At 44.6% G+C, this 25,538-nt stretch overlaps 1 protein-coding gene across 2 annotated transcripts in view; it reads right to left on the bottom strand.

The window, feature by feature from the left end:
* SUSD1 (sushi domain containing 1) overlaps positions 1-22,355 on the bottom strand; it is a 113,746-nt gene extending 91,391 nt beyond the window's left edge. Inside the window, exons 1-3 of one of the 2 annotated variants that reach the window (XM_081237166.1) lie at positions 22,037-22,355; positions 11,260-11,373; positions 8,149-8,304 (exon numbers count right to left, since the gene is read on the bottom strand). In XM_081237166.1, the coding sequence (XP_081093292.1) occupies positions 8,149-8,304; positions 11,260-11,373; positions 22,037-22,142 (376 nt within the window). In that variant the 5' untranslated portion in view covers positions 22,143-22,355. Of the gene's footprint in view, positions 1-8,148; positions 8,305-11,259; positions 11,374-21,570; positions 21,823-22,036 lie in introns of those variants that run through there. The other variant, XM_081237165.1, reaches the window with a different exon arrangement.
* Positions 22,356-25,538: the final 3,183 nt, after the last annotated feature.

Genomic DNA, 25,538 nt, shown 5'->3' on the forward strand with positions numbered 1-25,538 from the left:
GTCTTCGTTTCTGTGCGAGGGCTTTCTCTAGTTGCGGCAAGTGGGGGCCACTCTTCATCGCGGTGCGCGGGCCTCTCACTATCGGGGCCTCTCTTGTTGCGGAGCACAGGCTCCAGACACACAGGCTCAGTAGTTGTGGCTCACGGGCCTAGTTGCTCCGCGGCATGTGGGATCTTCCCAGACCAGGGCTCGATCCCGTGTCCCCTGCATCGGCAGGCAGACTGTCAACCACTGCGCCACCAGGGAAGCCCATATGTGGACCACTTTTAAAATCTTTATTGAATTTGCTGCAATATCGCTTCTGTTTTATGTTTTGTTTTTTTGGCCGTGAGGCATGTGGGATCTTAGCTTCCCGACCAGGGATTGAACCTGCACCCCCTGCATTGGAAGGCAAAGTCTTAACCACTGGACCATCAGGGAAGTCCCCCTCTTTCCCTCTTTTAGAATCCAGTGTCCATGCTGAAGAAAATCCGTGCTTGGGAGAGAGGCCCTCAAGATGAGATGCCATGTGAAGACAGAGGCCACATGGAGGAGAAATAAAGTGGCCTGGTGAACAGCCAGCATCAAGGTCCGAGCCATGTGTGAGAGAGGCCTTCTTTTTTTGGCTGTACCGGGCGGCATGCTGGATCTTAGTTCCCCGACCAGGGATCGAACCCTTGCCCCCTGCAGTGGAAGCACAGAGTCTTAACCACTGGGCTGCCAGGGAAGACCTGAGAGAGGCCTTCTTTTTTTGGCTGTACCGGGCGGCATGCTGGATCTTAGTTCCCCGACCAGGGATCGAACCCTTGCCCCCTGCAGTGGAAGCACAGAGTCTTAACCACTGGGCTGCCAGGGAAGACCTGAGAGAGGCCTTCTTTCATCTGCCAGCACAGTCCAGCCTCGCCCAGCCACCAGCTGACTATGTCTACACATTACAAAATCACGTAGCCATGGAATTGTGACAAATGATAAACTGTTGTTTTAAACCGCTAAATTTGGGGTAATGGTGGGGTGGGAGGAGTGGGGTTATGCAGTAAGAAATAACCAAGACACTCTTGACATACGAAGAGACTGTGAAGTCCAAACAAGGCTAAGAGGATACTGTATTAATGAAAAAGAGGGGAGGTTCTGAGAAAACAAGGAAGTCTTGGAAATTAAAAACAAAATATGAATGCCAAAAATAAAAACTCAATGGAGGCACTGAATAATAGGTTGGTCACTGCTAGAAAATAAATTCACAAATTTCAACCTGAGGAATTCTCCAAAGCACGTAGAAATATTAATTATATAAGATAGAAACTATGGGACAAAAAATGATATGAGGACAGACCCAAAATATTCAGTATTATTTAAAAGGAATTACAGAAGAGAATGGAGTAAATGTATAAGAATTAATATCAAGAGAAAAATCTCTCAGCTTATGTATTCAAATCCAAATAGCCTTTTAAGGTGACAGGCATGAATGTTGAAAAATGAGTCATTCTGAATTTCATGGAATAAGAGAAAAATCTATAAACCTCCTGAGAGAAAGGAATGGTAATCTATGAGGAAAAGAGAACCAATCTGACCCAGGACTTCTTGTCTGAAACACTAAATGCTAGATAGCACTGGAGTAATATTTATAGAGCTCTAAGGAAAAGGGAGCAAAACATCGTGCTATATTTAAGCAAAGGAATGACATTTTAGAACATGAATGATCTCAAGAACTACACTACTGACATTTCCTTTCTGAAAAAGATTTTGAGAAAATACTCGAGCCAGTGAAAAACATCAGAATAAATAATGTCAAGAAAGAGGAAGACATCATAAAACACAACAAAGCGTGGTAAGAAATGAAACCAGTAAAACAAACAATTGTTGATAACAGAATCATGGAGGTTTGGTAACTGTTAAGAAAGGATTTTTAAAAGTAATATAAAATAAAAGCAGTCTCAATCTAGTACAAACTTTAGAAATTATTTCAACACTGCAGGATCTAACATGTGTTCCTAGATTGGATCCATCATTCTAGCTTATCAAGATTTTGTTATTCCACTGAGGAATTTGTAAAATGCGTTTATATACATACCTTTAACACAGAAGCCATATTCCAGCCTGTCCCCCTGCCTCAGACTCCTCAAAGATAGTGAGTGGGAAAAATGAATTTTTCAGTAGACTGCTAGAAATAAGGCCTCCAAGTATTATAAGGCAAAGATGCAGTGGTATAGAAAAGACTTGGAGTTTCTAGATACTGATTAGCTCTGTATGAGTCACTATAGGCATTAATCAGTTTGCTTTGTGTACAATCATTCAACAGCCTAATAACAATAATTGTTATAATGATTGTTAATAACAATAACTCCTGCATGTCATCTTGCACATGCCAAGCACTGTTCTAAACACTTCATTATTTATTACTGATTATTTTCCATCTTATTTAATCCTCACAATAACTCTGGGAGGTTGATGCTATTATTATCTCTATTTTATAGATGAAGTAACTGAAGCATAGAATGGTTAACTGGACTGAAGTCACACAGGCTAAGCAGTGCAAAAGCCAGGATCAGAAGCCAGACATCTGGCTTCTCAGACCTTATTCTTTTTTTTTTTTTTTTTTTTTGTGGTACGCGGGCCTCTCACTGCTGTGGCCTCTCCCATTGTGGAGCACAGGCTCCGGACGCGCAGGCTCAGCAGCCATGGCTCACCAGCCCAGCCGCTCCGCGGCATGTGGGATCTTCCCGGATCGGGGCATGAACCCGTGTCTCCTGCATCGGCAGGCAGACTCTCAACCACTGCGCCACCAGGGAAGCCCTCAGACCTTATTCTTAATCACTATGCCACACCCTTTCTCCCTTTACAGTCTAACTGTACCATCATCCAATCAACAATTCTCTATCTTTTCCACAGAGATTGTCAAAGATATCAATTGCCTTAATGATGTCTAGATGTATCTACCCTGCATCACTGAGATGAGTATGACACGATTTTGACTTTTAATCCCCTGCTACCTCCTAATGCTCACAAACCAGCCCTTTTCTAAACTTCTAGAGGGACTTCCCTGGCGGTCCAGTGGTGAAGAATCCACCTTCCAATGAAGAGGACGCGGGTTCGATCCCTGGTCGGGGAACTAGGATCCCACATTCCGCGGGGCAACTAAGCCCATGTGCCACAACTACTGAGTTCATATGCCTCAACGAGAGAGCCTGTGTGTTGCAAACTACAGAGCCCACGGGCTATGGAACCTGCGGGCCACAACTAGAGAAGAGAAAACCCGCACACCACAACTAGAGAGAAGCCTGCGCACTGCAACGAAAGATCCCAAATGCCTCAACAAAGATCCTGCCTGCCGCAACTAAGAACTGACACGGCCAAAAATAAATAAAATAAATAAATAAATTTTAAAAATAAATAAATAAACTTCTAGAATCTTGGCTGGATAAATACATTAAATTCATCAGAACAGCTTCTCCACGTAGTGGTAGATTCCATGGGGTGTCCAAGGTTACAACACGTTAGCTTGTGAAGAAAAAATGTTCTGAGCAACCTTATTAACATACTTAACTAAACCAGGGAGAAAATTCCCTATGCCCCATTCTATATATAGGATTATTTAATTTTACCCACAGCCAGAACAACTCCTTGGTAGAAAGTAGCAAAACCGAGCAGGACACTCTGACCACATGCCAGGGCCCTGGTGTTCTATATTTAAAGTCTTTTCATGGATTTGAACGTCAAACAGACCCAGGTTTGAGAACTGATTCTGCTACTTACTAGTTGTACTAATACCTGTTCCTTGACCTTTCCAAATCACTTCTGTAAAATGAAGTTAATTATAGTAGGTCTTTTTGCAGAGGTTAAATAAAACATGTGGAAAGCACTTAGCACAGTGCCTGGCTGACCTTTGGTCCTCAATACGTGTTAGCTAATAAGTGAGTGGACCTCGCCTCTCTACTGACTCAGTTCTCCCTGGAGCACAAGCCACTCCTTCATAACCGTGACCCTGACCATGAGCAATGAGCCTGCACATGCATACACTCACTGTCACAGGATTCTTGGCTGGAATCACGGGAGTGGCCACATGGCTTGTTGCACTAGATCTAAATGCTCTAAGACAGAGGCCACCTTCCCTCCTCAAATGCCAGGTTCAGCTCAGAAACCTACATCTTAAGAAGCCACATTAGAGGAACACAAACACCCATTTAAAATCAGAACTGTTAAATTCATATCATGTATTGATATTATCCAGTGTTGGCAAGGATGTAAAGAAATGAAGACCTTCATGAAATGATTAGTGAGAGAGAATATTGGTATGAACTTTCTGGAATACAGTCTGGCACTATGTATCAAAATGTAAAATGTGTACGTATCCCTTTGACATAGAAATTATTTTCCAGAATTTATAATAAGGAGATAATTACTTGTAAGAATGTAAGTACAAAAATGTTCATTAGAGCATTTCTTATAATGGCAAAAAACAGAAAAACAATCACAACAGGGGAAAAAATAATGAGTTAAGTAACATGGTACAGCCATGTAATAAATTCCATTCAGGGACTTCCCTGGTGGCTCAGTGCTTAAGAATCCGCCTGCCAATGCAGGGGACACGGGTTCAATCCCTGGTCCAGGAAGATCCCACGTGCCATGGAACAACAAAGCCCGTGCACCACCACTACTGAGCCTGCGCTCTAGAGCCCACGAGCCACAACTACTGAGCCCACGAGCTGCAACTACTGAAGCCAACGCGCCTAAAGCCCATGCCCTGCAACAAGAGAAGCCTGCGCACTGAAACAAAGAGTAGCCCCCGCTCGCCACAGCAAGAGAAAGCCCGCGCACAGCAATGAAGATGCAACACAGCCGGGAAAAAAAAAAAAAAAAAAAAGAGTTGTTGACTCTGGGTTAATATTAGGTAATTTTTTTTCTTTCTCCTTTATATGTGTCCATAATTGCTTGACTTTTCTCCATAAGTATTTTTTTAAAATAAATGGACAAAATAAAGCTATATTTCTTCTCTGGGGGGAAATATTGACTTATTCTTCTGCCTCCTTTTGGCAAGAACAATTTTGGATCATTATAATCAGAAGTAAATGATGGAAAGTGGGGAGAAGGGATAGACTAGGAGTTTGGGATTATCATATATACACTACTGCATATAAAATAGATAACCAGCAAGGACTTACTGTATAGCACAAGGAACTATACTCAATATTTTATAATAACCTATAAGGGAAAATAATATATATATATATATATATAAAGTTATATATATATAACTGAATCACTTTGCTGTACACCTGAAACTAACACAACATGGTAAATCAACTATACTTCAATTAAAAAAAAAAGAAGTAAATGACCCATTCACCCAGACTCTATTCTAGAGCTTCATCCTAGGGTAACAGCTCCATCCTTTCCTGACACATAACTTTTGCAAAAGCAGTAGCTGAATAAGTGGAAAACCATTTTCAAATCATATTCATGGGGACTTCCCTGGTGGTCCAGTGGGTAAGACAACGGGCTCCCAATGCAAGCGTCCCAGGTTCGATCCCTGGTTGGGGAACTAGATCCCACATGCCCAGCTAAAGATCCCACGTGCCATGCAACTAAGACCTGGTGCAGCCAAAATAAATAAATAATTTTTTTTTCAAAAACCATATTCATGCTCAGAGATGCGCTGGCCATGAACAAAGAGCCTGAACTTAAAGGGCTAAGCATTTCCTTCACAATCTTGCTAATATTGATAGCTTGCTTAGGAAAGCCTACTTTACAGACAGTTCAAAAATAAACTTAAGCCCAGCTCCTGTCCCTATTACTCCTCCCAAAACTTTAAATTACTAGAGTAAAAAAGAACCCTGTGTATGTATTTTACTATACTCAACAGGGCCTTTGGGAAGAACCTGGGTTATCTATATCCTGGGGCTTGAGCAAGTAAGAGGCAAGAGTAAAGGGTGGGAGATGTTAACCTGCAGAGGGAGCTCAGGCACAGCCCCGTCACTCCCCAAGAGTGACAATGGGGCCTTAGTCAAGGCCTCTGGCATTTGGGGGGATGGAGCTTTGTTTTAACCACCTTTTGATTGAGAATCTTTGGCCTTTCCTTCCAAGGCACTGGGGCAGTAGCAGGGGTCTGAGGCCGTCACCCACCACAGTTGGAGATCTAAGCAGGAGGCAGGGGATTCCACAGGGAGTAAGGCAAGGAGCTAATAGCTATGAGCACTGCTCTGGGCAGTAGCGAGCAACATGTCCCCAGTGTGATTTTTCCCTTGGGTTTATCCTTCCTTGTTTCTTCTTTCTTCCAGAGTGGTAAAGCATGACTCTAGGAATAAATCCAGCTAAAACAAAGGATTGGGATTTGGGCAGCAGAGTTCTGTTAGAGATAGCACTGGGAGAAATCTCAGGATGGCTGCAAGGCTAGTGAGCACAGCCCACATCGAGCAAGCAGCATCTTGATGGAGCTGAGCATTTGTGTCTGAGACCACAGCAGGCTGCTCTGGGACCCGAAACAACAGGGCAGCTGAGAAGCTTGTGGGCAAAGGCTCACATGGAAAACAAGGCTCCTGACCTGGGAGAGACACCAACAGACTACACTGGTCTCAGTCGTGGTGGTGATTTACGTGTAGGAATGAAGGTGTTTACTTCACCGTGGGCAGACCTATGGGATACAGGTTTGGGGCAGCAGGTTCCAGGAAATGACGAATGGCAAAGCAAAGCATTCACTCCCTCCAGGTTCTTTCCACCCCCCCCCCACACCCAACCGCCATTTTTCTCATTTCTCAGCCAAAGCTGAAGTGCTGTTACATTTCTCTAGAAGAAATGGCATTAGGCCCTTGTACTGCAGGAAATGAGCTTATGATAAAGCACGTTGCTGTTGTCAATAGCGTCAGGATGGATTCCCAAGAGCTGAGGAATTCAAAGGCAGAGAAAGAGTATTTTGCAGTTTTCAGCAGACCCTGAACACCGGGGTCTATGCCTGTTTGGAGTCATGCTGGTAGAGAGATGACAGCCCTGAGCCTTATTTTCACATCAGTCTCGTATCTCTCCACTTACTCTTTTTGTTTCTAATTTACTTATTTGGGCTGCACCGGGTCTGCGCTGCACTGCTGCAATCATGTAGCAAGTAATATGCTACCTAAAACAACAAGATATTGCAAAATGTTTTCTTTGAGGGAATGTGTTCCTTCAGGCCAAGAATAAATCAAATGTTCCCTTTGAGGGATTTTTACCTTGGTACAGGTCAAGAGGGAGAATGAATCTGAGCATCAAAATCTGTGGTTCCTTGTGGGTACAAAGATAAAAAATGCTCTCCTCTCTCTTTTTTTCTCCCCCAAACCTTTAAATATCACAAAGCTTTTAAGGAGAGTCATTAAGACTATGCAAAACCATCTTAGAACCAGGAGTCTTTGCCTGCCTTTCCTCTTCATTACTGTTCAAAGATTTTCTTAGAAAACCTAAGAGCTATATTATCATGACAGGCTGTAAATAGAGTTCAGATAATACAGGAGCTACTGAAAATTAGGAGGGTTTTGCCCACCCCTTGTATTTGACCAACATATGCCCCAAATCTGACCTTCAAAGCTACTGAGGTCCTAAAAGCTCGACTTATTCACTCCTCACTCAACTTATTCCTCCAGGAGACAAGCCCACATCTCTAACAGGTGCAGCACGCTGCTGCATCACAGGGCCCGCCCCCTGGGCAACGTGCACAGAGCTGGCGGGTACCAGAGTCACTCCAAGGAAACTGCAGATGGCACACCATCTCGGAGAGCCCCCTCTTGTTGTTTGTTATAAAACTTTTCAAACACACAGAACAAGAAAAAGAATATTACAGTCTCCCCTAGTCCCACCCTTACCCCCAAGATTCAACAATCATTCACATTTTGCCATTTAAAGTACCTTACAGATAAACACTAGATACTTCATAATAACACCCCTAGGTACTTCAGCATGCAGCTCGCAAAATAAGAATATTATCCTAAATACCCCAGTACAGTTATTCCCTCTAACAAAGTGAACAATAATTCCCTAATATGAACTAATACTCAGTCCAAGTCCAAATTTCCCTCATAGACAAAGGAGAGTCCCTCCCTTAAATCCCACTATGTCCTGTCCCCACCCTCGCCCTCCTCCACATCCCAGGTACCAGGCACCATCCTGCCGTCACCACGTTGCCATCACTGCAGCCCCCTTCCCAAGTACCTGTGCAAAAGGTGCCGTCATTGGGGATGAACGCCTTGTTGTTGTTTGTGGCTCGATATCCTTCTAGGCAAATGCAATAAAATCCTCCCAGTGTATTGTGACAAGATGTGTGGTTCCCACAGACCACAGTGGCTCCGAACTGGCACTCATTTTTATCTGTTGATACATTGAGACAACGCACAGAAAGGGCTGTCAATCCATACCACGATCAACCACCCAGACTGTTCTCCTGTGTTATGGACTTGAGAATCAATATTCTGTGACAACAGCAGAAAGATCTATTTCCCCAGCCTCTTCTCCTCTCGCTATGCTTCTCAGACTACAGGACGCGGGCCCCTCGTAGTCTCGCACCAGGTGTATTACAAAACCACAAGAGAAACCCAACATCTCAATCTGATAGTCCATCTTATTTGAAGATTGGGAGAAGGGAATGCTTTTTGAACTTCTCCACACTTAAAAAGATCTTGTCATAGGCCTGGGGAAACAAATCCAACAGAATCCCACTTTTCCAGCCCAACCATTCTCTTGCTTTTTTTTTTTTTTAACGAAAACCAGAGTAGGATGATTTTACATCCAATGATTAACTGGAAAATCTGTTACTTCTGAGTTACCAGGAGACACAATGGAATTAGTGCTCAAGCCTCACCCAGGGGCAGGGCTAATATTGAGGCAGAAGCAGCTCCTGCTAATCGTCAGTGACCCTTATAAATAATGTTAATCACCCAGTGAGGAGGGGCTGGAACATGTGATGCTTGATGAGACCACAGAACCTGCCCCGAGTATTTCTAATTCAACAATTTGACGTCAATGTAAAATGAAAGTAAACCTCCCTCCCATCTCCGTCCTCCAGCCCAGGGGTCAGCAAACTTTTTCTGTCAAAGGCCAGTCAGAGGTCTCCAATTGCAACTGCTCATCCATACTTTGGAGCACAAAAGCAGTCCCAGACAATCAGTAAACAAATTAGTAATGAAAAACAGGTGGCAGTGAAGTTCGGCCCCCCCCACCCCCACCCCCCCAAGCCCCCCCACCCCCCCAAGCTCCAGTTTGCTGACTCTGCCCTAGCCTCTACCATCAGAGGAAACTCCTGTGACCAATTTCTTTTGCAACCTTTGAGAGCTGATCTAACCAGCTAGTTTTTTGGCAGGGGGATATCATCAACTTATGAACTGGAGTTTTCTTGTCTGTTATTTAGTGTTTTATTCCACTACTGGTTCCCTCAAAGCAGTTCAGTCGCCTCCCACAATTGCACTCCATTCCTGCTAACTCAAGAGCCAACCCCCCTGCCCTCCACCAGCCCCACTCAAAATCTGGTGGGGTTTTATTTTTTTCATTTTTCTTATATTATCTTTTTTTAAATTTAATTAAACCTGGAACACTATTCATCATTAAAACCATCTGTGGTAAGATCTGCATGAGCGCTCAGATGAGCAGAACAGACCCTCAAGGCATTGCCAGGCCAAGTGTCCAGTCAGTCCAGCTTACTGAGCAGGGCACGGGGGTTTCAGATACAAGTCCACCTGTGCATAAGATGGAATATTCCTGTCCTTTGCCATTGTTTCTGAGGCATATCTCCCCTGCAGACTTCATCAGAAGGGACATCTGTGTTTGTATGAGATTCTAGAATTCTTAGGTCCCTTGACATAATACCATGTTATAGCACCTCTGGCACACCTATGATCTTACCTGTAACCTACAGCGTGGTCTCATCAGGCCAAGTACTGTGATATGCAGTGTCTAGTGTTTGGGAGCAAGTACCACATAAATTAATAAAGCCCCCTCCACCCACTCAGAGAAGTTTCTATTGTTCAGAAGTCAAAGAACAATCAAGATTGCAGCGAGATTTCATGAAAGGAGGACTTCAGTAGGGGAGGGAGTAGAAAAGCCTTGTCTGTGCTCCCCAATCCCAACTTCATTTCCAAGCACCTGCTCGTAAGCAGTGGGGGGAAGAATCTTATGGGCAGAATTCTAAAGAGAGAAGGGTCAAGAAGGCCCAACTCCAGCCTGCAGGAACAGGCAATGGTGTATGACTGTGAAAACATGTACCTGTGAAGTAGAATATGACTATTTAAACTCAGGACTTAATTGCCATTTTTCTTTAGGGAGGAAAAACAAAACAAAACAAAACAAAAACAAAGATACCACAACAAGGCCGTATATACTGTCAATCCACAGCTACAAGGCAAAACTATCCATATTTTTACTGCAGGTAACATGGTTGCTGGGAGGAAACTGTGATTATCTTAACATTCACTACTACAAAGTTACTATGAAACTCTCCCTCTCTCTGAATGGGGCTTGAACCTGGATATTGTCTGACTCTCATGGCATGGTGAATGCTATGAGACAAAAAATTACCCCAGATGTTTCTAGCCTAAAGGTCTCTGTATTTCTTTAAGTCATCCAAGACCCTAAAGGGTCACAACTACAAAAAATTTGGAGGATGGATTCTGGTAGACATGAGACTCAAAGCAACAGTATTTCACTAATCAGCCAAAAAGTTGGCAACTGTGTTTTGTTTTTCCCCATGGTACTAAATAGTTTCCTATCAAAACAACTAGAGAAATTTAAAAATGCAATACTCACTCGAGTTGTTAAGTTAAACTCAAGAGTTAAAACAGATTTCAAATCTGTGTTAGGTCAGAGAGTTTCCAGAGATTCAAGTTCAATGACCTCTAACATGAGGGATAATTCCTTGGAAACGCTAGAGAAAGGATACATCCCAACACTAAAACAAAGACTTATCATAATTGACAAACCTTCTTGTAATAAAAACACATGAACAAAATAATGTTTTCCCCCCAAAACATCAACTCTTTAACTCTAGAGAATCTTGTTTCTTTTTTTTTTTTTTTTTTTTTCTTTTTGTGGTACGCGGGCCTCTCACTGTTGTGGCCTCTCCCGTTGCGGAGCACAGGCTCCGGATGCGCAGGCCCAGCGGCCATGGCTCACGGGCCCAGCCGCTCCGCGGCATATGGGATCCTCCCAGACCGGGGCACGAACCCGTATCCCCTGCATCGGCAGGCGGACTCTCAACCACTGCGCCACCAGGGAGGCCCGAGAATCTTGTTTCTTGACTCAACTTTTCAACTTAACCCAGGATTCAGAACTTACCAATACACTGAGTCCTCCCATTGCCCACAAATCCGTATTTGCAAATACACATCTTCTTCCCTCCTCTTTGCAAGCAGGTAGCATGTTCATGGCAAGTGGCACAGACATCTGAAGCTGAATCATAAATTATATATATCAGGAAAAGAACATTTCAATCACCTACTCTAGGTGAGTCACATTTTGGGTAACAAACCATTAAAATGGAGAACCAAAATTTGAATACCAAAATTATGAAGGGTAGACCTTATCCCATCCTTAGAAACCTGCAATGGCTACCCATTGCCGATGGAGTAAAGTGCAAATCCCTCTACGTGGCAATCAGTGCTCTTTTCCGTCTAACCCCAGACTAACTCCTGCAGCCTCACTGCTCCCAAACCCAAATACACACAGTGTTCTCCAGGCAAGAGGCCAGCTACTCTTTCCCATACATACATGCTATCCACTGTCTTATGTCATGCCATAGTCACGATGTTCCCTTCGTCTAGAATGCCTATCTTTCCTTCCCTATCCAACAAGCACCTATTCCTATTTCAAGACCCAGTTTAATCATCACACTCTCCTTAAGGTTTTCCGCATTCCTCCATTCTTGAGGAAAATTCAATCTTCCTCTGTGCGCCCCTAACACTTGTACATTTCCATATCAACCATATTAATTTGTCAGTATATTCTATTCCACCTCTGTCTTCCCAGCTTGCTATTATGAACGAGCTTCTCAAGGACAGGGAGTATATCATTTGCCAATACATCATTATGGCATGGTATAAACATTAAGTGTATTTTTATTGACCAACTGGATAAAGGAAACTGCAGTCCTACTGCCTACAACTTAAAAAGCAGATGGAAGGGAGAAGAACTGTCTATTGCCCTATCCATTTTCCTTTTAGGGAAACAGTGGTGAATGTGTTTAAAATGTCAGTGAGATAACAGCCAGGTCCCAGCAGGATGACCAGATCCCAATTATTTAGATAAGCAGCAAAAATGTTTGGGGCTAAAATTCCTGAAACATTCAAATCTACCAGATGGTGATACATGGCCCAAGATCAAACAAGAATTTCTACCCGAGGCTATGTGGGATACTGTGTTGCACTCCCAGTGTCTGTAATATCAGGCGTGGCCTAGTAAGGAGAACATATCAGCATAGAATTTCATCTTAGTCTTGGCCCCATTACCACCCAGGCAATAAAGACTTGCTCTCAGGCTGCTCTAGGCATGAAACCAACTGAGAAAGGGATATATATAAATTCTCTTAACCATGCTTGCTTTTTTTTTTAAAACAAAATATAACACAAAAATGAGACAAGCCATGCTTATCACTAATACTAAATTAACCATAGGATATTTACAAAATGTATTATATCCCAGACCATAAAGAAAAATGCAACAAGTTTAAAAAAAAGTAGAAATTATAGAGGTCATACTGACTACCATGTAATAATGTAATAAAACTACAAAATAAAACATAAGACTTGCATTCCCAAAAGAAAACCTACTTGGAAACTACAGAACACTCTCCTAAATAATTCTTGGGGCAAAGAGGATATCAACATTGAAATGTTTAATACCAGACATAAAAGCTTATCTACACCAGAAAATTTGAGTTTGACATGTTTTTATATTTTAAATGAGAGAAAGAAAAGCAGGCGGCTGGGGGGATGGGAGAAACTAAAATTTTAATACAAGAAGCTTGAAAAAAAGGAAAAAACGAAATAGGGGTTTATGAGGGAGGTGGTTAGGACTCAGTAAAGATTAAAAAGATGTTAAAGAATTAGAAAATATATTCAAATTCATTGGAAAAACAAAAAACTTTTGCCAAAGTCAGTGCATCATAAAGACCAGTAGCCAAAACACAAGACCAGTGAAGGAAAAAAAGGTTATATACAAACATACAACATTAGGAATAAGAAAGAGCTTGTAACAAAAAATACATAACAATTTCTTTTAAATTACAAATGAAAGACTTCCAGTTAAACACAGCAGATTTAATACACTTGCAACCCTCACCCAAAAATTTAAAAATGAAATCAAGGACCAGAAAGGTATAAACCCTGGGAGAGAAGATGACAGCAGACAAGGATGTTGACAATATTTCAGAAGATGAAAGAGATGGACATATGGGAACTGCCTGAGAGGAAGAAGTAAAAGCCAAGGAAGGAGGGAAGGAAGGAAAGAAAGGAAGGAAGGAAGGAAGGAAGGGAGGAAGGAAGGAAGGGAGGGAGGGAGGGAGGGAGGGAGGGAGGGAGGGGAAATTAATTAAAATAAAATTTTAAATGTAAATAAAAGCCAACTTGAAAGGTTCAGGAATGGAGTCACTTAGCACCCCAGAAGGCAAACATAAAGGGTAGGGGCTGAGAGTTAAGGAACAAGTTGAAAATATGGAGGAGTAGTTAGATGCTCAGATCCCCTAACTCACCCTGGCATAAGATGGAGTTTTACAACCTGGAGAAAACAGACCAGGAAGGCTTCTGCTTATAGGGGCAACAGACAGAGCTGAAGGGAGAATGAGTCCCCATACTAAATGTCCACCAATATGGGGTAAATTTATTTAACCATTTTAACATTTTAATACACAACATTTTAAAACAGTACCATAAGGACACTGTCAATCCATAATCACATGCAACCAAAATCCTGGAAATACCTTCTAAATAATGGGTCCTGGGTCACCTCCACAAACCCAGCTGTGGTCAACCATATAATGATGAACACTCACCCCAATGTGTGTGGGTAGTACAATAATAGATACAAACACTAAACTTTTTTTTTGAAGTATAGTTGATTTACAGTACTATGTTAGTTTCAGGTGTACAGCAAAGTGATTCGGTTATACATATATATGTATGTATCTGTATTCTTTTTTTCTATTGACACAAATACTATACTAATGAAATAAACAATAAAATGATAAGATGTTTGATTTTTTTCCTATATGGAATACTTATCTTTATAAAGATGGCAGCATTTTTATATCCATCCAGTTCCAGAAACTTACATTAGATAGAAAATGATTACCTCATGTAACTGTTGAAAGAATCTAATAAACACGAAATATTAAGAAGCAAAGTAGTACCACCCACAGGCTCTGATCTTGTTAAACCACAGGCTCTGATTCAGTTGGTCTGGGGTGAGACCCTATATTTTGCATTTCTAACAAGCTGCCATGTGGACTACATTTTGAGTAGCAGGGATTCAAGGGCCCCTGAAGTCCTTTCCCTCTAATGTTCTGACACTTCATTCTTAGGGTACCTGTTTTAATGATCCATTAGGAATACTTTAGCATAAGTGTAGCCCCAAGGACAGTACCTGTCATGTTTGGCTCAATAAATGTTTGTTTCCCATACTGGCGAAAAAGACAAGATGTGTGCCAGTCTACCAAAGGCTTCCCAGACCACCCACAGAAGAGAAAGTGGTTTCCAGAGGTAGAGGGACCTCAGCTGAAGCTTCTTGTTCAGCCATGATTAGCCCAGTCTGCAGGGCCTAGTAGGGAGGCCCTCTTAGTTCTAACTGCTTGAGGGACAAAGTTGTCTTCTGGGGGAAAAAAAAGGGGGGTAGGAAGCACAACCTCAATACAAGGAAAGGCAGGGGCTGGGGTGGGGTTGGGGGCTGCTTCTGACCACATAATAGTGTCCATTGGTCAAAAGCTCAGTTAAGAATCACTGGAGAAGAGCATAAGTGTATACAACTAGTCTATAAAGCAATTTTGCAACAATTGTAAATTTTGCAGACATTAATTACATATGTATTCCTTTCTGGTTTATAGTTTTTTTACTGCTACATAATGAATTACTCCAAAACTTAGCAACTTAAAACAACAATAAACATCTGTTGTCTCTCTCTCTTTTTCTCTCTCTCTCTCTCCCCCTCTCTCTCTCTCACTCACACACACACACACACACACACACACAATCACTGGAGACAGAGTAACCAATTCAACCCAGTTTTAATACTAAAAGTCCCCTGTCCCAGGAAACCCCTCAGTTTGGTGCAAACCAAGACAGTGGATCACCCTACTTGGAGAACTTGTTAAAACAGAATCCCCAAAGAGTTTGATTCAGTAGGTGTGAGTGGGGTCTGGGAATCTGCATTTCTAAGAAGATCCCAGATGCACCACACTACCAGCAACACTGAAAAGTCTCCCTCAATCTCAAGGACTTAGTCAGAATCCTGGGGAAAGAAAAAGGTAATACCGAAGACATCTTTCACCAAGTCTAGACTGAGGCACAGCATAGCTATGGGACCAACATGACAGAGAGAATAACCCAATGGAGAAGAATTCTGCAGGCCTGTGTCAAGACCACTGTGCTTTCCTTATAACCTGGGGGTGGAACTGTGTCAGGCAGCAGCTTCTCATCCAAGTCAAGGATGACTTGACTTTTGTCTTCAGCAGATTCTGCTCAGGAGAGCAGAGAGGTGGCTGCCACACAGTAACTAAGGGGACTACTACAGGGGCGAGGGACCCCCCTCTTCCCCTTGCCCTAGGGATGCCTAGAATTACTGGCAGAGAAACAGGAGAGTGCGGACTCCAAAAATCTAGGAGGAAAAGCCTGCCGAGCACTCTGTTATTATTATTGTGTCCCCCAGCTGAGGGTTGCCACCCTAGATTCACTTCCCTTCTCTACCCTGTAGTGACTAACCCAGCTAAATCCCCATCCAACAATGAGAGGACCAGACAGGATTTAGTGTCTCATCCTCGGCTGGAGTCTTCTCTCTTGTTCCCTAATTATGTGATGGAAGGCAAATGAAACTGTCAGAGCTCTGGTTTTAATCTGTAAGACGGAGATCGTGTTGCGAAGATTAGATGAGAAATATAAATGCTGTATGAGCTCAGAGCACTAGACAAAGAGCTAATTTACATGAATATCTATGTCTCTTTCCATAGCTATTGTTATTGCTGTTAGAAACAAGTCATGCATGATGCAGTGCCTGGTAGGAGACACACTGGTTCAGAGCAGGGTTGAGAGAGAGAGAGAGATCACTTGGGCTACAATCCTAGCTTGGCCACTTGCTAGCTGGGTAATCCTTGATAGTTTCTGTGCCTCAGTTGCCTGTAAAACTGTAATATGAGGATGATAATAAACCTAGCTCATATGGTTGTTTTGAGGATTAAAGAGTAAATGAGTTAATACGCATAAAGCAATTAGAATGTGAGACATTATTAATACAACCACTCAACAGCTCTTTGTTAATGAGTAAATGAAGGTACTGACAGCTTAGCCAGCTCCCAATTATACTAATGAAGAGAGTGATGGAGAGCTGCATTGATGCAAAAACCCAAAGCAACATTGCTGTGTGGACAGATGCCCAACTATTCATGGGGCTGATATTCTGGGAACCATAATACCTTCATTTCCACGATCACTCCTTGCTTCCTCCACATCCTCCCAGCCTTCTGGGTAATACCTGACTCAGAAGTTGGAAATTCAGCTTCCTCACCCTTTCAGCCCTGCTCACCCCTCCCTCCCCTCCCCCACACATCACATAAACCTCCACAACGGGATGGAGTGGAGGCTGCCAGCCTGAGACTGCACCTCTCGCTCTGTATTTCAATACTCAAGCAACAACTTACATGCACTCTTGAAATAACAGCAGCTGGACTGTGACAAAACAGTGAAGAGATTTTGTCCACTGTCAAGGGAAGAAGGAAGTGTTAAAGCACAAATAGAGCGCTTGAGTTCAAATCTTAATCTCATCCCCAGCCATTCACGGTCAGACCAAACAAGCCCACTGCACAACCTTCCTGAGATCCTGTCTCTCAAACTCGTGGAGACATGTGGAAACAGATCCAATGACCTGAGGAAATAAGCAAAGGGGCGCAAAGCTCAGGAGGAGAGAGAATTCCCAAGTCTTCTGCAACATTGTGGAAAATTGCATTGCTTGTAAGAGACGGCATCAAATTCCAGAGACAGAAGGAACCTGAGAGACCTCCTCTTCAACATCCCTCACAGAAAAAAACAAAAACAAAAACATAGCCTGTGCTTTAAAAATCCACCAAAGGACTTCCCTGGTGGTCCAGTGGTAAAGAATCCGCCTTCCAATGCAGGGGACGTGGGTTCCACCCCTGGTTAGGGAACTAAGATCCCACATGCCGTGGGGCAACTAAGCCTGCGCCACAACTACCGAGCCTGCCTGCCACAACTAGAGAGAAGTCCACGCACTGCAAGGAGGAGCCTGCGCACCACAACGAAAGATCCCGCATGCAGCAACTGACATGATGCATCCAAAAAGAAAATAAATAAATAAAATATTTTTAAAATAATAAAATAAAATAAAAATCTGCCAAGACAGAGAGCACTCTACTGTTTCAAGCAGTATAATCCTTGTGGGGCAATGGGAACCATCATCCAGTCCCCTTCTCCTCCCCAACCCAGGGCTGCCATTCCCCATCAGGAACCCAGAACCTTTCCTTGTATAAAACGGTTATCAGCCCGCAGCTGCTTTTGCTCTTTTGCCCTCTTCTGACCATTTTCCTGTTTGACCAAGACCAACTTGCAGAGGGGGTCCCACACCTGGCCTCCAGACTAGGAACCAACCCACTCCGAGCACCCCAATGTCAATGCTTTTGAGCTCTGAGCAAAGTAGCCACACCCTAGGTTTATGTCCTGAATGTCACACATGAACAGGCTGCCCCACATTCTCGAGCAAGCTGAATACCTTTTTTTTTTAAGATCCATGCAATTCAACACCCCTGTCTCCTCTGCAGAGCTAAGGCCAATAGGCCTCTTGCCACCTTTGGCTGCAGAGACCTAGGAGCACATTTTAGGATTTGACCAGAAGCTGAGGATGTGCTCAGGGCCAAGTCCTTGGAGGGGGAACACAGGCCGTGGCAGGGATCGTCTTCATTGGCTCTAATCCTGCTACATTACTTTGAGCAACTGTAAGTCACTCCAAAACCACACACCCGCTCCGTTTCCCTTCTTTCCTCCTCTTCCTCACTCTGAACAGGGAATACGCTGCTGTGATTCATGATGACAGAGTGAAGACCAAGCCTATGGAATGCACGATTCAGGAAGTCAGGTGTACTTTACACAGTAAAAACTTCCCCAACCCTCTCCATCATCGCTCCCCAAGCCTCTCAAGGCCTCTGCCTGCCCTCTGTCCACCCTCTGGCCTTCCCAAACCCCAGCCACTCCCAGACTCAGAGCAATGCCAGGAAAAGGTTAAGAAACAGGACTGACTGGTTCCAGCCCTCCTGGCCCATTCCTAACCTCTCTGTTCCCCTAGGGCTTGGCACCGTGTCCGCCACCAACACCCTCCTGCTCTACCAAGTACCACTTCACACTTCCTTCACACTCAGGCCACCTGACTTTGGCTCCCCCACTCTCTCCTCCCTGAAACGTCTTGGATAACAATTAAATGTAATTCAGCTATGTTACTGTGAGAGACTGAATATACAAATGGACAACCCCAGACCACACATAAAAATAGAACTCTGACCCACAATCTGCAGCCATCGGTCTAGGAAGTCAAACCACAACCTCTGTAGCAAGAAGTCCCAAGTGGTCAGGATTTAATCAATATCGGACAACTTCCATAATTTTTGCCCACGCTTCAAACTTAGGGCCAATCAGAGAAAGCCAAATACACTCCCCTAACCAATCACACGAGATGCCTGCTGTCAGAGAGAAGCTATCTCCAGCTTCCCCATGGCAACATCCCCCAACCAACCCGGGCATACCTGAAACCTTCCTTTCTGTTCCACTGTAAAGTTTTTACACTCCCCAGCCTGCCTGTGAGTCTCTGACAAATGTAAATGATGATCGCTGACTCTTTTGCTAGAGCAAGCTCTGAATAAACAGCCTTTGCCTGTTCTCATTTGAGTGGTCTTCGTTTATTTCCATACCAGATTCCTAATACAAGCCACAGTCCCTACTCACAAGGAGCTCTTAGTCTAGTAAACAATTACATTGCAATATGGTGTAAGTGTATAGAGCAAGGGTACCTTATAAATATGTATGTATATAAGTAAGTGTGTAGTGGCCCATGTAATACAGTACAGAGGGGCTTCCAGCGGGGAGGACAATTGGGCTGCTTTTGAAAAATGAACAGCACTAAGTAGCTAGCTGTGGAGGAAGGGAAGAGCTGTTCTCCATTCTTCTCCTTCCCTCTTCTCTCCCTATCGAGCTTTCCCACTTGTAGACCAACTTTGCTTTTTGACCTGCTCCAATAAATATCTCCTTTATTTTTCCATTTTCAGTTTCTCCCTCTACCCAATAATTCCCCTCATTCGTGTCGGAGTCTGCTTTACCACTGCCCCCAGCAAAAAAATTTCTTGCACTGACCTGGCCAGCCCAACTGAATGCTATCTTCTCTTCCCTTCTATCTTCTATCTTCTTTCAAGAATATCTACGCTGCAGCCAAAGTCCTGCACTCACCTGAGCCCTATGCATCTGGCTCTCACCCTCACTGCTCTGCTAGCTCTGGCTTCCACTGACAGAGTCACCAAATCCAAAGCCTTGTTCTCAGTCTCCACTCACTTGGCTCCGCCTCCCCTGGTTTCCTTGATGCTCTACTAGCCCGGTCTTCCTCCGATCTGTGTGGCCACTGCTCTTTCTCCTCCTTGTGCATCTACCATCTGAACTTAGTCTTCCCATGAATCTGTTCTTGGTCCTCTTACTCTTATCAACCCCAAGGTATCAAGTGACCATCGAGTCTCCATCATTTGCACAGACCTACTGTCCACAGTCTCAACTCCCTGTTGGTTTCATCTCTCCGAAAGTCCTAGCATTACCTCGAATTCAGGATCTCCAAAACAACTAGGCATCTTTCTTCCAAAATCTTTTTTTCTCCTCCCATAGACCCACATACCCAAGTCACCCAGCCCTAAACCCTTAGTGTTCCAACTTCCCTCTTCTGCTCCTTTGCACCTTAACATCTGTCATTAAGTCCTTCCAGTTCCCTTTCCACCTTATCACCTACATGCAGTCCTCATCTCCTGCTGTCATGACTGTGGGGCCAGTCTTCCGGCCTCAGAACTTCTAGAACAGATATTACAACTTCCTCAATGGCCCTAAGCATCCAGTCAGTTCCCACATTGCAAGGAAACCTGCCCTTAATCAAACCAGGTTCTACACGATTGTAAATGATGGGAAATGCCTGCGTAAGGAGAGGAGGCTCAACCAGGTAACCCCGGCTTCCATTTCCCAAAATTCACCCCACAGCCGTTAAGCAGTTGCAGATGGATGGCCTTAGGTAGTTACTTTGTTCAACCAACTCAGGCCAGCAAGCCAATGGGACCCCAGTGGACAGATTCCTAGGCTACAGTCTTAACACAAAGATTCTGAAATAGGCTCCAAGCATCTGCAAGCTTTTACACACACTGCTGTGGGAGACCAAGTTAGAGAAGGAAGTTAGAAAGCCCACCAGAGCACCTGATGTATAAAAATGGCCACTCCAGGAGGTTGGCTGTCAAGAAAAACACCGTCCAGTGATGGTAAAAGTCCCAAGGTAAAGAAAATTGAGGGGAACAGCAGTCTGAGCCACAAAGTCCCCTCATATCTCCTTGCATAGAATTTGCCATCCACTACAGGAGTGTTTCATTTTATGAAGGAAGCTGGAAGCTTTTCTTATACCAGCTTTTACATCACTCCCTATACTAAAAGCTGCAGTGATTTCCAATGGCTACTCACTGCCCAGGAACAACTAAGTCTAAATGCCTTGGTTTGCCAGTCACAACACTCTGCCTCCTGGTTAAATCCAATCTGCTTTTCTGCCCCCCATTTCCCACGCACCTCCTACATACCAGTCAAACTGAAACACAGCCCCCATGCTTTCATGCCTTCCTGTGGTTCCTCACTTTGTCCCCTCCACCTGGAATTCATTCATTCTACACATATTTGTGGAGAGCTGCTGTGCCCTCTGCTATGGGTTGGGATGCCTTTTCCTCCTCTTCCCACATCCAAATATTACCAATCGTTGTTGGCCCAGTTCAAAGGTCACCTCATCCATGAGGCCACCAGATTCCCTTGGTCAGAAGTAGTTTTTCCCTCCTCTGACCACCCACCTCTTCAGAGCACTGATGGCGTTCTGCCTTTATTACAGTTATTTGAGTAAATGCCACCTCCCCTCCGTGTCTGAATCCTCTGCGTAACTCGTACCACGTTCAACACTACGTTCTGCAGGGGGAATAAAAACTACTCCAACTGCCTAGAAACGGCTTATTTGCTCGTCTGTCTTCTGCAGAGTATGAGCTCAATGAGGACCAGCACAAGGGCCTCACATCCTTCACAGGGAAACTATTCAAGGACCATTCATCTGTTGAATGAAAGGCTTAATGGCTGCTTTATTCCCATAAACTTCCTTACACTTCTTCCTCACCGTATTAGCATCTGGTTCTTCATCAAAGGGAACAAATTAAAAGGTAGAAAGACAACTGCTCCGGGTCAAGAATTTGTCGCGGAAAAGCCACAGCCGGGCCGGAAGCGTGACAGTGCAGGCGGAACGCCCTTCCACGCCCTCGCGCGCCGGGCGCGGCTCTCCTGGGGGGCCCCCTCGCTCGCGCCCGGCCCCCACTCGCTCCAGGTCCGCCGGGGGCGCGGGCCAGGCCTCTGCGCACTTGCCTCCCGCAGTCCCGGACCGGGCCGGAGGCGGGGAAGCCCGCCCGGGAGGCCCTCCCGCTTCTCGGAGCCCCGCCCTCCGATCCCCCACCTGCGCCCCGCTACCGGGCTCCTAGCCAGCCCGGCCCAGGGGCGGGGGAGCGGCCGGGGCGCGCCCGGCGTCGTCCGGGCCGCCGTGCTCCCCCCACCCCGACCTCGCGCTGCGCCTGCTCCCCGCCTGCACTCACCGTCCGCGCCCGGCGCTCGGGGCACGCCGAGGGCCAGGCTGAGCAGCGGCAGGAGCGGCAGCAGGCGCCCAGGCGGGAAGCCGGCGCCCCGGGGCCCCCGGGCCATGCCGCCGCCTCCGCCTCCCTCCCGGCGCGCCCGCGACTCCTCCTGCGGCCCCAAGGCGCCGAGATAAGGCGTCGGGCGCCCCGGGGAGGGGGCCGGGCGGGCCGCTTCCGGCGCCAAGCTACGGAGCTGAGGGCTCCGCGGGGTCCCAGGGAGCGGCGGCGGCGGCGGCGGCGCGCGGGCCCTTCCTCCCCGCCAGGCCCGCGCGCCGGGGGCGACGCTCGTTCAGCCACTCGCGGCTTCACCTGGCCGTACCCCCTGCTGCGCGCCAGGCACGCGGGGGGCCCGGGGACACGCTGCGGGCCCGGCTTAGTGACACAGCTGAACGTAGAGTCCCGGACTGTGCCAGAAGGAAACGTCCCCCGTGCTCTAAGCGTGTGGAACGATCGCGGGATCCAAGGCGGTCGGGAGCTCCTTTGCCCCCGGGATGGCAAAGGAAGAGGGGTGAGGGGCAGAAGGAGCGGGAATCTTCCAGGAGCTGAAAGCGAGCCGGGCGACGTGGCTGGAGCTCCAAGGGCGAGAAGCCGCCGGTCCAGGCCACCTAGGGGCGACAGGCTTGACTAGGCGACAAGACCGTCTGGGGCGAGAGAGCTGGCAGGACTTCCTGCTGCTCCGAGGACACTCAGCTTGGGGCGTCAGGGAGGAGGCTTCAGGAAGAAGTAAGCGAAGACCTGAGAGTGAGAAGGGCGCGGGAGAGGAGTCTAAGCGGTGAGAGGCGTGGGCAAAGAGACAGACTAGAGAGTGTGTTCTAGCAATGGCGAGCAGGACCTCCTCAGATTGGAACGGACGGCTGGAGAGCGGCAGTGAGCTGCGGAAATAAAGAAGACTTCATAAAGCAAGTCAAGGAGGTTGCTCAGAAGCTGTCACGGGGTTCTCAGCAGCGCGACCTCATCAGGAAAGGCTCCCAGGGTCGGCTCTGTGGGATTGGGATTGGGTCTGAGGAGGCAGGGAGACGGCCTGGAGCTGCTTCAGGGCTCCAGACAAGAGAGGACATGTCCAGGAGCAGGGCACTGACAATGAGTATGGAGAGAAGTGGCAAATGAGAGTGGTATTGGGTGGAATCCACTGGATTTTATGGCCAGTGGACTCTGGTGGACAAGAAAAGAGAAGTTACAGATGTCACCGAAACTTTTGGTTTGGGCAACTGGGTTGATGGTGGCAGGAGTCACTGAGACAGAAACACAAAGGGAATTGTGGCAAGTTAGGGTAGAGAGGCTTCAGGGGGAGAAAAAATAAGTTCCAGGTTGAAGGCTTTCAGCTGGGGATGTCTGTAGGGCTCCCCAAGAGCAGAGCCCCCCACTCCTTCACCCATATCCTCAATTGCTTTCTCTCTGCGCCTTGAGCCCACTGTAACCCTAACCACCCATGAACACGCCCATATAAGGGCTCAACTTGTTGTGCAGCCTTAAAAAGAAGTCGTTAAAAATACACTTCCGAGGCCCTTTTGCAGCAGGCTTTCTTGCTAATTATTTTTTGCTCAGCAAAGATAAGAGCCTGCTTTGGGGAGTAGGAGATGGACAGTGCAGGTACTGCAAACTATCTCCTATTATTTAAACAGTTTCTTTGTTAAGCTCTGCTCTCCATGAACTTTGAAATCATGTCACTGTTTCAACAAAAATACATTAAAGACATTTTTAAGCCAACCTATACCTCTCCTTCTCTGCCATGGTCCCCTGAAAAATAAATAAATTTAAATACATTTGTGTATATATGTGTATAAGTTTATATATATATATATATATATTTTTTTTTAATTGGTGATGTCAGGGAAAAATATCCAAAACTTGGAAATGGGCAAAAGAGATGACTGGGTGTCTTTTCAGTGGGGTGCTGGGTGTTGTGTAGTAGCCCTTCTGGAGATTGATTCTAGAGGGTTGTGCACCTTTGATGGACTTTTTATTGACTAGGCTATTTATAACTCTGTAGGGGTAAAGTTAACTTGCAGAAAGTTGATGATAATGCAAAAGATTCTTGTCCATAGCAATGCAAGTTAATTTTTCCAGTAGAGATATGGGTGATTTCTGCCAGATAAAAAATAAGATAAACCTAATTAGATTTTGTCTTATATGATATAAATCAGTTACCCAGTTTTGCATCTATTAGCAAATTCATTTCATCATTCCTAACTGAAATATATATAATATATATACATATATGTTCTTCAAATTTTCCTTTAAACCTTATTATCTTACAAGTTCTCCTTTGAAGTCAACATCTTGCTGAGTCCCTCATGAATTGGTTAAATAAAATCTTAGATAAGTTTTCATTTTATGTTTGCATGAACCATGTTTTTTAAATTTTGAAAATTTTACGTTAGTACAATACATTATACTCATATTCTACATTAGATTGTGTGACTTTCATCAGTTCTTTTTATTGGCTCATTTTTTGCTTTCAAACAAATATTTTTTTGCAAAAAAAAGAAAACTACATCCTACCCAATGGTGAGTTCATGGAATCACAGAATGAAAAATTATCTCCTCATCAGTATTTGTCACTAGAATTAAAAGAGAATATTGAACCAGCATTAAATTTGGAGCAATGAGATTATTGCCGAGAAAATATTTAGCTTAAGAAAAATGTTCTTATTTTAAGAGAGCATGGCCAATACACAAATATCTTCTAAAAGAGAATTTAGACAGAGCTCTTTTTTTCCATGATATCAAGATTTTTTTTTTAATGAAAACACATGTAATTTAAAATTGTTTTAAATTATATGCACACTTCAAGTTACCATTGTACATATTAACACAATGTTCATATTTTTAGGGTTTTTTTGTTTTGTTTTCTTGGCTGCGCTGCATGGCATGCGGGATCTTGGTTCCCCCACCAGGGATTGAACCTGCACACCCTGCAGTGGAAGCGCAGACTCTTAACCACTGGACTGCCAGGGAAGGCCCTGTGCAGGTTTTATAATATTTTCAGATTTACTCCAGAACCACTATGTAGGAATTGTTGGGAAAAAAATGCATAGTACACTTTTTACCAGTTCAAAGCATTTTATTTTCCTCATCTGTGTACATATTGTTCACTACAATCTGCTTCTTCAGGCTTCAGGCCACCAAATGCCAGTTTCCTGGCTCTCCAGAAAAACTATAATTTTCCACACTTAAAAAAATAACTTCTAACTTTTTAAAAAGTTTTTTTATAGTAATTTACTCATCAGTGAGCCTTCATGTGATTAGACAAAATATTTAAATCCTACCTAAAATATTGAGATTACTGACCATATATCGTGGAAGTGATCTTAAAGTACATCAAGCGGGTATACATAATCCAGAGAGTTTCCCAATTTGTTCCTGTTTCCCATCATCGAAGGTTAAGAAATATTGAACTCTATCTTAATGCATCTTGCTACACAATCAAAACATTCAGTGACAACAAAGAACACCCATGCTC

The sequence above is a fragment of the Mesoplodon bidens genome, assembly GCF_964165515.1.
Source record: "Mesoplodon bidens genome assembly, chromosome: 6".
NCBI lineage: Eukaryota > Metazoa > Chordata > Mammalia > Artiodactyla > Ziphiidae > Mesoplodon > Mesoplodon bidens.